This window comes from Chlorocebus sabaeus, chromosome 15 (assembly GCF_047675955.1).
Source record: "Chlorocebus sabaeus isolate Y175 chromosome 15, mChlSab1.0.hap1, whole genome shotgun sequence".
NCBI classification, from domain to species: domain Eukaryota; kingdom Metazoa; phylum Chordata; class Mammalia; order Primates; family Cercopithecidae; genus Chlorocebus; species Chlorocebus sabaeus.
The window spans coordinates 72,545,347-72,557,852 of record NC_132918.1 but is presented as its reverse complement, the minus strand read 5'-3'; the positions used below and the strand labels follow the sequence as shown (position 1 = coordinate 72,557,852).

The 12,506-nt window shown below is 36.8% G+C and overlaps 1 protein-coding gene across 9 annotated transcripts in view; it reads left to right on the top strand.

Moving 5' to 3' along the window:
* The window catches only part of NEK10 (NIMA related kinase 10), a 266,215-nt gene that overhangs the window by 111,879 nt on the left and 141,830 nt on the right, over positions 1 to 12,506 (top strand). For all 9 annotated transcript variants that reach the window (XM_073023648.1, XM_073023647.1, XM_038002934.2 and 6 more), the window contains one exon: positions 4,064 to 4,139. In XM_073023648.1, the coding sequence (XP_072879749.1) occupies positions 4,064 to 4,139 (76 nt within the window). The remainder of the gene's footprint in view (positions 1 to 4,063; positions 4,140 to 12,506) is intronic.

The following is a 12,506-nucleotide window of genomic DNA, read 5'->3' as shown; positions in this document are numbered from 1 at the left end:
CTTGGAATTGCTCTTCTTGAGGAGTATCTTTGTGGTGTTCTCTGTATTTCCTGAATTTGAATGTTGACCTGCCTTGCTAGGTTAGCGAAATTCTCCTGGATAATATCCTGCAGAGTGTTTTCCAACTTGGTTCCATTCTCCCTGTCACTTTCAGGTACACCAGTCAGACATAGATTTGGTCTTTTCACATAGTCCCGTATTTCTTGGAGGCTTTGTTCATTTCTTCTTAGTCTTTTTTCTCTAAACTTCTGTTCTTGCTTTATTTCATTCATTTGATCTTCAATCACTGATATGCTTTCTTCCAGTTGATCAAATTGGTTACTGAAGCTTGTGCATTCATCATGTAGTTCTCGTGCCATGGTTTTCAGCTCCATTGGGTCATTTAAGGACTTCTCTACACTCGTTATTCTAGTTAGCCATTCGTCTAATCTTTTTTCAAGGTTTTTAGCTTCTTTGCAATGGGTTCGAAATTCCTCCTTTAGCTCGGAGAAGTTTGATCGTCTGAAGCCTTCTCTCAACTTGTCAAAGTCATTCTCCATCCAGCTTTGTTCCATTGCTGGCGAGGAGCTGTATTCCTTTGGAGGGGGAGAAGCACTCTGATTTTTAGAATTTTCAGCTTTTCTGCTCTGTTTTTTCCCCATCTTTGTTGTTTTATCTACCTTTGGTCTTAGATGATGGTGACGTACAGATGGGGTTTTGGTGTGGAGGTCCTTTCTGTTTGTTAGTTTTCCTTCTAACAGTCAGGACCCCTCAGCTGCAGGTCTGTTGGAGTTTGCTGGAGGTCCACTCCAGACACTGTTTGCCTGGGTATCAGCAGTGGAGGCTGCAGAACAACAAATATTGCTGAACAGCAAATGTTGCTTCCTGATTGTTCCTCTGGAAGCTTCATCTCAGAGGGGTACCCAGCCATGTGAGGTGTCAGTCTGCCCCTACTGGGGGGTGCCTCCTGGTAGGGAAGCTACTCACGGGTCAGGGACCCACTTGAGGAGGCAGTCTGTCCATTCTCAGATCTCAAACTCCATGCTGGGAGAACCACTACTCTCTTCAAAACTCAACTGGAAATGCAGAAATCACCTGTCTTCTGCATCGCTCACACTGGGAGCTGTAGACTGGAGCTGTTCCTATTTGACCATCTTGGAACCCAGACTGGTTATTCTTCTTCAATGTACTGATCTGGTGAACTACATTGATGATTTTTAAAAAATTATTTATTTATTTATTGAGACTGATTTTTGCTCATGTTGCCCAGGCTGGAGTGCAATGGCACAATCTCGGCTCACTGCAAGCTGTGCCTCCCAGGTTCAAATGATTCTCCTGTCTCAGCCTCCTGAGTAACTGGGATTATAGGCACCCGCCACCATATCCAGATAATATTTTTGTATTTTTAGTGGAGATGGGGTTTCACCATGTTGGCCAGGCTGGTCTCAAACTCCTGACCTCAGTTGCTCCACCCACCTTGGCCTCCCAAAGTGCTGGGATTATAGGCGTGAGCCACCATGCCCAGCTGATGAATTTTTATTTGGAAATTATTTTAGATTCAGGGGCTACATGTGCATGTTTATTACGTGGATATATTGCATACTGCTGGCATTCGGGCTTCTATTGAAATCACATTGATGGATTTTTAAATTTCAAATTAGCCTTGTATTTCTGGCATAAACCCCACTTGGTCATTATGTATAATACTTTTTATATGTCACTGGATTTGATTTACTTATATTTTGTTGATATTTTTTGTGTCTGTGTTCATGAGGCTCTTATCTGTAGTTTTCTTTTCTTGTCATGTCTTTGTCTGGTTTTAGAATGATGTAATGCTGGTTTTATGAAGTGATTTGGGAAGTATTCCCTCTTCTATTTTCTGGTAGAGTCTGTGTAGAATTGGTATGTATTTCTTAAATGTTTGGTTGAGTTTATCATTGAATTGATCTGGTCCTTCTTTTTCTATATTGGTAGTATTGTGTCTTGGTGAGATTTGGGGCTTTAGAATCAAGCAACCCCAGATTAATATCTGACTTTGTTAATTTCTCCCTGTGAGACATTGGGCAAGTCACACATTCTCTCTGAGCCTGTTTCTTCATCTATAAAATGGGTAATTGTGATAATTAAATAATAATATACATCAGTTGTTCAGTACTCTACTACATGTACTTATATGTAATACATATGTGACATTTGCATATATTAAATTATTTAAATTTTACTATCATACTATTCTGTTTACAGTATATATCAGTACTATATTATTATAATCCTTATTTTTCAGATAAGAAAGCTATTGGAGGCCAGGCATGGTGGCTCACGCCTGTAATCCCAGCACTTTGGGAGGCCGAGGCAGGCAGATCATGAGGTCGGGAGATAGAGACCATCCTGGCTAACACTGTGAAACCCCGTCTCTACTAAAAATACAAAAAAAAGTTAGCTGGGTGTGGTGGCAGGCACCTGTAGTCCCAGCTACTCCGGAGGCTGAGGCAGGAGAATGGTGTGAACCCAGGAGGCAGAGCTTGCAGTGAGCCGAGATTGCGCCACTGCACTCTAGCCTGGGCGACAGAGCAAGATTCCGTCTCAAAAAAAAAGAAAAAAGAAAGCTATTGGAAAGCAAGATTAAATAACTTGCCCAGGGTTACTCAGGTTGTGCATAATAGAGTCAGTATTCAGATTGAGGCTGTCCAGTTCCTGAGTCCTGGCTTTTAAGCACTAAGCTATACTAATGATAATACCTATCTTTCAGAGTGCTCTGCGTGTTAAACGAGGCAATTCATGTAAGTGGCTGAATTTGTGCTAGTATAGACTTGTTGTTTAGTAAACGTGTATTATTATTAATAATGTGACTTTTTATTATTTTGAAATGAAACTACTTTGGAATATTTTCTACCTGAAAGATATTTTAGTACGTAAAATCAAATACTGCATTGAAGTTTGTTCCAGTGAAATTCCATGAGCATTTGCTGCACTTGACAACATGATATTGAGAGTATCAAAGCTTATTAGGAAAAGCAACTTGAATTCTTGTCCTGGTTCTGCATTGTCTTTTTTGTGCAATCCTGGTGATTAAGTCTCTTGTAATATTAGTGAATCTGTAGCAAAAGGATAGGTAAAATATCTGTTTTGATCACTTTGACCTAAGTTATTGAGTGGTTTATAAAAGACAGGCTGGACACGGTGGCTCACGCCTGTAATCCCAGAACTTTGGCGGCCAAGGCTGGTGGATTATAAGGTCAAGAGTTCAAGACCAGCCTGGTCAACGTGGTGAAACCCCATCTCTACTAAAGCTACAAAAATTAGCCAGGCATGGTGGCACGTGTCTGTAATCCCAGCTACTTGGGAGGCTGAGGCACGAGAATCACTTGAACCTGGGAGGCAGAGGTTGCAGTGAGCTGAGATCGTACTGCTGTATTCCAGCCTGGGTGACAGGGCGAGACTCTGTCTCAAAAAAAAAAAAAAAAAAAAAAAAAAAAAAAAGGACAAGTACCTGAAGATATTATGAAAAGTACAAAGTTGTGCTAATATTAAATATAGATATTTGGTGTTCTGTGATAAAAATAAGAATATTTTGTTGATATATACACATTTTGAGATGATTTTGAACATACTTGTACTGTGATTGGTACACGTTGATGCCAGTTAATTTTAGGTTTTCAGGCCTTCATGGCATTTATTCGTTGTATCTTTTCTTTTAGCCTGAAGAGGTCATGACTGCTGTATGCCAAATGTTAGATTCATTCTGTTTATTTAAAAATTATAAAGGTTAACCTAAAAAATGGAATCACAGTTTCAATAAGTACTTTGTCCTATGTTTCAGTCACAAAACTTATTTTATGGTTTTTTAAATGATAAACCTCATTATATCAAAATATATAGCAAGATGACATAGTGTATGTATGCCATTAATTAAGACTGGGACTTACATGGAAGATTGGCACATTGGGCATTTTGACAGAAGGTAAGAAAAGAAAAACCTTTGGTCATGAAGTGTAGTAGTTATTGTGTAGATTGTCAAATGCTAAGGAACAATGCTCACTCTGGGAAAATATAGTAACATATTATATTGTTTTGTGAATTGTAGCTGACTTTGGCCTGGCAAAGCAAAAACAAGAAAACAGTAAACTCACGTCTGTTGTTGGAACAATCCTGTATTCTTGGTAAGGACAATTATTTTATGTCTCTCAAACATCATACTTAACTGATTTGGGCTTTCATTTCTATTATTGACTTGCAAAGGAAAGAGGATTTCAGGAAAGAAAGCTTATTTTATAAGTTTTTTTTTTTTCAATTATCTAAGTAATACACATTACTAGAATTGTGGATCATTATGTATGCTTAAAACAACCACCACAAAAATAATCTTTCTTCTAAAGTATCACTGCCCCTCATGGGGATTACTTTTATAAATTGTAAATTGAAATGATCCTTGGCATATAGTAGGTGTGCAATAGTTGTTGAATGAAACTGAGAATGAAGTAATAGATATGCTACCCAACATGATATTTGGAACATTTTATTGTACTCACTTGTATGTATGACTCTTTTTCTCTTTTCTACCTATAAACATTCAAGTGCAGGGCAAGGATTTTTGTACCCTAATACCTATCCTAGTATCTGGCAAATAATAGGCACCGATTAACTTTACTGTATGAATGAATAAATAATGACATGTATACTTATACTTATATGTTTACAAAGTAAGTTGCTTCTTGGATAAATGAGTGTTTATTTTTTGATAAATGGAGACACTTTTAAATTCTTTGGCATACTTTGAGGTTCCTTTGCAAGCCACTAATTATTATGAAGTAAGAATCTTCTTTTGCTGATCACATGTCATTTGTCTGAATCTGTTGAAATTAGCAAATAATTATGGTAGTGAGTAGAAAAGCAGATTTCAGGGAAATATTCTGGAATCTGATTCAACAGGTCAAGCAATCAAGACACAATCATTTTTTAAAAATCTAGCCTATAGTTGTACAATTGTGTTCTGGGGATGGAATTAAACACGACTCTTCTTGAGGAAGAGTAGAAATTGTCTAAAAATAACAGCCTAATTTTACAAAGTCCTTTCATGCAAAAGTGTTCAGAATAATGTTTTAAGAGGGTGACTTTTCATTTGTCTTATTGGAAATGTTTTACATCTTTATTCTTGAAACTGGTTTCATGAGAAGATGCAAAGAAACTGTGGCAGGCTAATATGTACCTTGTAAGCTGCAAGCTTATATGATGTCTACTTAATCTCTTAACAGTAAGGCTGACCTACTTGTTACTTGCTGACAGAAGAATAATTTTCTTTAGTTTCACTGTATACTGTTTTTATAAAATAAACATTAAAAATTTGATCATAAAAATGTCAAGTAATCATATATTTCTGAACAGATTCGATTGTCAGTCAAATTGCAGAGCAATTAACACACAAACTTAAATTTCTGCTGGTCATACTTGGTGAAAGCATATTTTTATTCCTGAGACTTTGAATTAAGTTTAGAATTGCTTATATGATAGTATCAACTGTGTGTGTGTATGTGTGTGTTTGTGTGTGTGCATGTGTGTGCGTGTGTGTGTATAAGAGAAAGATAGAGAGAGAATCCATAGAATATGTAGAAAGAAATCCAAAACATGACAACTTTTTTGCTGTATTAGCCCAGACATGGCTTCACATTTTCATTGAATTTTTAAATTAACTGAAGAGTTTGTAAGCTGAACCTACTTATATAGATAAGCTATTATTTCATGTATGTGTACTATAATTGTTTTAATAACATGTACAGTATATCTTACCACCATTTATCTTTCTGTCAACCTCCTATTCTTTTAAATTGCTTAAAAAATTTCTTTCTACTCCCTTCTCTCATCTCTCTAAGTTATTAGAAATGCCCCCTGTCTGATGGGTTTTACTATGAATTTGGGTTCACAAACCATCTTTCTTGCTAGTTTTTGATGTCCTTAGCTGAGTATGGAGTTAAAAGAACTCAGTCCTACATCATATTGTGTTTCTTTCTTAGTTTGGGATTCTCCAAAAGCAGAATCTGAGACAAGAATTTGAGTGAAATAGTTTATTTGGGAGGAGGTCCCAGGAAACACTATTAGGAGAGCAGTGAAGTGAGATTTGGAGGGAAAGCAGCCAGTACAGTGAACATTAATAATTAGGTTTATAGAGTATTATCTGGGATATAGTATAGAGCAGGGGTGTCCAATCTTTTGGCTTCTCTGGGCCACATTGGAAGAGGAAAAATTGTCTTGGACCACATGCAAAATACACTGACACTAAAGATAGCTTTTATGAGCTTTTAAAAATGGAAAAAAAATTTCTTAACAAATGAAATGTTTTAAGAAAGATTTATGCATTTGTGTTGGGCCACATGCAGTCCGTGGGCCGGGGGTTGGACGAACTTGGTGTACAGGGTGTTTTAGAGTTGCCCTGTGCGCCAGATGAGAGGTTGGAGTATTTTTTTTCCAATCACAAGGGGGAGCCCCTCAGCATCTGACTGAGGGCTGCTCTGGGGAGCTTGTGCCCAGGTGCTTATGGCATGCCAGGGCATGGGCTAGGGGCACTGCAGGCAGAGAGCTGGTGGGGCATTGCTTGAGGTATGATGCCATAGACTTGTACTGGAAATGTGAGTGGGAGTCTGGCTAGGGTCCAGACATTCTAGAATTTTTTTTGTAATTTCTGTAATTCTTACTTTCATGTAAGTTTTCTGAGCTTGTCTGAGCTTGTAAATGTGGACCTGGGATGTGGACATTTGGATGCCATAGAGATGCCTAGGCACCCCTTTCCCTTCCCTGCGGGGTCCCCAGAGTTTGATGTCCCCATGTCATTTTGCCCTTTCCATTTGCTTTTGCTTCCTCAGATATTAACTTATTGAAAGGAAGAAAGGTCTCTTTGTCAACTCTTGTGGGAAGTACCTCAGAGCATTCTTTATTCTGTATTCAGCTGGTAGATAAAGGGTTTGTAGGCACATTGCTGGGCCAATTGTACTGGAACAGAAGGTCAGTAAAGGTTCTTTTCATTGATCTGATGTGATTCATTATTAGGCAGGTCTTTGTTATCCTTCTCAAGGGAAAAAAAATCTCCAAATATGCTACTTGTTTCCATTTTTTATCTCTATGTCTTCCTCCAATTCCAGAAAAGAAAATTACACACCATCTTCAACTTCATTTTCTGAGAACAGTATAGAGTTTGAGGCCCTGGGAAGCATTTTCAGCTAGTTCTTCACAGAACATATATGGGATTTATGAAGCTAGTATGATGTATAAAACACAATAAAAGTTTTCCAATAAAAAGGGACACTTCAACTATTCCTGGAATGGGAATTATTACCCTATTGCTTAGTATAATCTCATTCATATTATGACACTAGATAATTAGAAGAGAAGTTCATGAAGTTTAAATTGGATGCATCAAAATAAACCTGTAGGTAAACCTGGTTAAGTAGAGACAAAGTGAAATATGTCTACTAACTGCACTTCTTAAATTAAAAAAATATATATTTTTATTTTTTGATACATAAAGTTGATAGAATTCTTAAGAAAGCTATAATACACTCACAATTTTGAGAGTTTTAAGTGACTTAAAACACTTAAGTGACTTCCAGCTGCTCATGCAAAGACCAAGCCCTCACTATGGCCACAAGTAGACAACCATTGCATTCTCTGGCCTCTGCCAAGTTCTTCAGCTTTACCACAAACCAAACTTTAACAATTCTTAGCTGTTTCATCTGGGCTCCCTCTGGCCACAGGACCTTTGCACATGCAGCTCCCTTTGCCTGGAATACTCTTTTCCACTTGTCATCTGGTTAATTCTTACCTGCCTTCAGCTGAACCCCCTTAGACAAGGTGTATTTCCTCTGATCTACACACTCCATGTACTTTTCCTTCACACAGTTGAACTTTTTGTTGATTTTGTGATAAGCAATGATGATTTTGTTCATTACAATCCCCAACAGTCCTAAGTCTGGTACTTTAAAACTCACAGGTAATATTTGCTACATGAATGATCCAGTACTTGCATGATTATAAACATTACTGGAAATAACATATTACAAAGAAAATTGTTTCTTTTTGTTGTAACACACTTTAAATTCCCAATCCTTTCCCTTCTTGCTGTTCCTTCAGATCTCCAAAATGCTCCTCCTTGGAATGCTCTTCCTTCAGAGACAGCTACAGAACTTACTTCTTTACTTCATTCTGCTCTTTGCTTAAATGCCACTTATGTAGAGAGGATTTCCATGGTCACTTGCCCCAAACAGCAACCTCCCTTCAGATTCTATCGCTGTATCCTGCTTTACGTTTTCATAGCCCTTGCCTCTATGTGACCTTATATTGTACTTGAATTGGCTTATAGTGTGTCTCTCCACTACACACAAGCTCTATGAGCATAGGACTTATGTCTCCTTTGTTCACCACTGTTTCCCCAGGACCTAGAGGAGTCGACTAGCAGAATCTTAAGAAATACTTTGAATCATTGAAGTGAAAATAAATCTTTTTTTCATATTAATATGATAAAAATTAGTGTATATTTTTATTGGGTTCTAATATATCTTTGAACTTTTCTGGGTTTTACCCTAATAAAACCTGAAGGCTTTTCATTTGAGATAGTAAGTACCTTGATGGCAGGGTCTATTTTATTTTATGTTTTTCTCTTTGCTATTTTATCTTTATATATTACACGATTACTAGAACAGTGAGTAAATGAGATCAAGTAGGATATTAACGTTTTAACAAAATAAAATGTGGAAAGATTATATATTATAGAAATATGTATTCTTCAGTGACCAATAAAGTGGCCCTGAGGGAAGTTTCAAAAAAAGATGTATTAGGTAATTCTTGGATTGCTATAAAGAAATACCTGAGACTGGGTAATTTATAAAGAAAAGAGGTTTAACTGGCTCATGGTTCTGCAGGCTGCACAGAAAGCATGATGCTGGTATCTTCTTGTCTTCTGGGGAGGCCCCAGGAAACTTACATTCATGGTGAAGGGGGAGCAGGCACATCACATGGCCAGAGCAGGAGCAGGAGAGAGGAAGTGAGGAAGTGCCACACACTTTTAAACAACCAGATCTCATGAGAACCCGCTCACTGTCAGAACAACAGCACTAAGGGGATGATATTAAACCATTCAGGAGAAATCCGCCCCCAGGATCCAACCACTTTCTACTAGGCCCCACCTTCAACACTGGGGATAACAATGTGAGATTTGGGCAGAGATTTTCAAAAATAAGCATAATTGGAATAAGACCATATCAAAAGATTTTCAGATTTTCAAAAAAAAAAAAAGCATAATTGGAAACAGACCATAGTATTGACAGAATAAGGTCATTATTAAGAGCACAAGCTCCGGAATCAGATGACCTGGGTTTAAATTCTAGATCTGCTATTGAGAGTTTTAAATGATTGAATTTTTCTGTGCCTTAGTTTCCTCATCTGCAACCTGGGGATAATAATAGTGCCCACGTCCTAGGATTGTTGTGAGATTAAATGAGGTGATACATGTCTGGTGCTGGGAACAGTGCCTGGCTGGCATATGGTAAGCACTCACTAGATAATAGTGATTGTTATGTCCTGTTAGTCTAAAGTTTGAAAGGATAGTACTCGTTTAAATGTATAGATTATATTGTGCATATATAGGAGGTTATAGAACACTAGGCAGATTTAACCTAAAGAAGACTACCTCAAGGTATTCAATAATCAAACTCCCAAAGGTCAGGGATAAAGAAAGGATCTCACTAGCAGCAAGAGAAAAGAAACAACATGCAGTGGAGCTCAGTACATCTGGCAGCAGACTTTTCAGTGGAACCCTTACAGGCCAGAAGACAGTGGCATGACATATTGAAAGTGCTAAAGGAAAAAACTTTACCCCAGAATAGTATATCTGGTGAAAATATCTTTCAAACATGAAGGAGAAATAAAGACTTTTCCAAACAAACAAAAGCTAAGGGATTTCATCAATGTCAGACCTGTCCTACAAGAAATGTTAAAGGGGGTTCTTCAATCCAAAATGAAAGGGCATTAATGAGGAATAAGAAATCATCGAAACATACAAAACTCACTGGTAATAGTAAATACACAGAAAAACAAAGAATATTGTAATACTGTAATTGTGGTATATACACTACTCTTACCTTAAGTAAGACTAAAAGATGAATCAATAAAATATAACTACAACAACTTTTCAAGACATAGCACTATAAGATATAAAGAGAAATAATAAAAAGTTAAAAGTGGGGGGACAAAATCAAAGTGTAGAGTTTTTATGTTTTCTCTTTGCTTGTTTGTTTATGCAATCAGTATCATCAGTTTAAAACAATGTGTTACAACATAGTATTTGCAAGTTTCATGGTAACCTCAAAAAACATACAACAGATATGCAAAAAGTAAAAAGTAATAAATTAAATCATACCATAAGAGAAAATAACCTTCACCAAAAGGAAGACACGAAAGAAGAATGGAAGAGAATACCACAAAACAACCAGAAAACATAAATGAGAAAATGGCAGGAATAAGTTCTTATCAATAATAACATTGAATGTAAATGGACTAAACTCTCCAATCAAAAGACAGAGTGGCAGAGTGGACAAAAAATAAGACACAATGATCTGTTGGCTATTAAAAATGCATCTCACCTCTAAAGACACCTGGACTGAAAATAAAGAGAAGGAAAAAGATATTCCATGCCAATGGAAACCAAAAAAGAGCAGACGTAACTATACTTATATCAGAAAAAATATATTTAAAGACAAAAACTATAAGAAGAGACAAAGAAAGTCATTACATAATGATAAAGGAGTCAATTCAGCAAGAGAATATAACAATTGTAAATATATATGCACCAAATACTGGAGCACCGATACATATAAAAGAAATATTATTAGAGTGAAAGAAAGAGAGATGGACAACAATATAATTATATTAGTCTGTTTTCACATGCTATGAAGAGCCACCAGAGACTGGATAACTTATAAAGGAAAGAGGTTTAATTGATTTACAGTTCAGCATGGCTGGGGAGCCCTCAGGAAACTTACAAACGTGGTGGAAGACAAAGGGGAAGCAAGTCTCCTTCTTTACAAGGCAGTGGGAAGGAGAATGAATGCAGGAGGAACTACCAAACACAAAGCCAACCTCATGAGAACTCACTACCATGAGAACAGCTTGCGGAAACCACCCCCATGATTCAATGTCTTCCACCTGGTCTCTCCCTTGACATGTGGGGATTATAGGGATTACAATTCATATTTTGGGTGGGGCACAGCCAAACCATATCAACAATAATAACTGGAGACTTCAATAACCATAGCATTGGACAGATCTTCCAGACAAAAAATCAATGAAGGATCATTGGACTTAATCTGCACTGTAGACCAAATGGACCTAATGGATATTTATAGAATATCTCATCCAATGGCTACAGAATATACATTCTTCTCAGCACATGAATTATTATCAAGGATAAACCACATGTTAGGTCACAAAACAAGTCTTAAAGCATTCAAAAAAAAAGTTGAAATAATATCAAGCATCTTCTCTGACCATAATAGAATAAAACTAGAAATCAGTGACAAGAGGAATATTGGATACTATACAAATGCATAGAAATTAAACAGTATGCTCCTGAATGACCAGTGAGTCAATGAAGAAATAAGAAGTAAATTGAAAAAATTTTTGAAACAAATAATAATGGAAACACAACATACCAAAACCTATGGGATACAGTGAAAGTAGTACCAAGAGGGAGTTTGTAGCTATAAGTGCCTAAACCAAAAAAAAGAAAAACTTCAAATAAATAGCCTAATAATGCATCTGAGAGAACTAGAAAAGCAAAAGCAAACCAAACCCAGAATTAGTAGAAGAAAAGAAATAATAAACAGCAGATATAGAATGAAGAAAACAATACAAAAGATCAACAAAATGAAAAGTTGTTTTTTGGAAAAGTTAAACAATTGACAAACCTTTAGAGAGACGAAGAAAAAAAGGGAGAAGACCCAAATAAATAAAATTAGGGATGAAAAAGGAGACATTACAATGGATACTGCAGACATTCAAAGAATCATTAGTGGCTACTTTGAACAACTACGTGCCATTAAATTGGAAAATCTAGAAGAAGTGAGTAAATTAGTAGACACATACAACCTACCAAGATGGGACCATGAAGAAACTCAAAACCTGAACAGACCAATAACAAGTAACAAGATAGAAGCTGTAATGAAAAGTCTCCTAGTAAAGAAAAGCCTGGGACCCAGTGGCTTCACTGCTGAATGCTACCAGACATTTAAAGAAAAACTAATACCAATCCTATACACACTATTGCAAAAAATGGAGGAAGAGGGTATACTTCCAAACTTACACTGTGAGGCCAGTATTACCCTGATACAAAAACCAGACAAAGACACCTCAAAAAAAAAAAAAAAAAAAGAAAAGAGAAGAAAGAAAAAAAATTAAAAGAAAACTGCAGGCCAATATTGCTTGAGTGTAGGAGTTTAAGACCAGCCTGAGCAACATGGTGAAACCCTGTCTCTACTAACAATGCA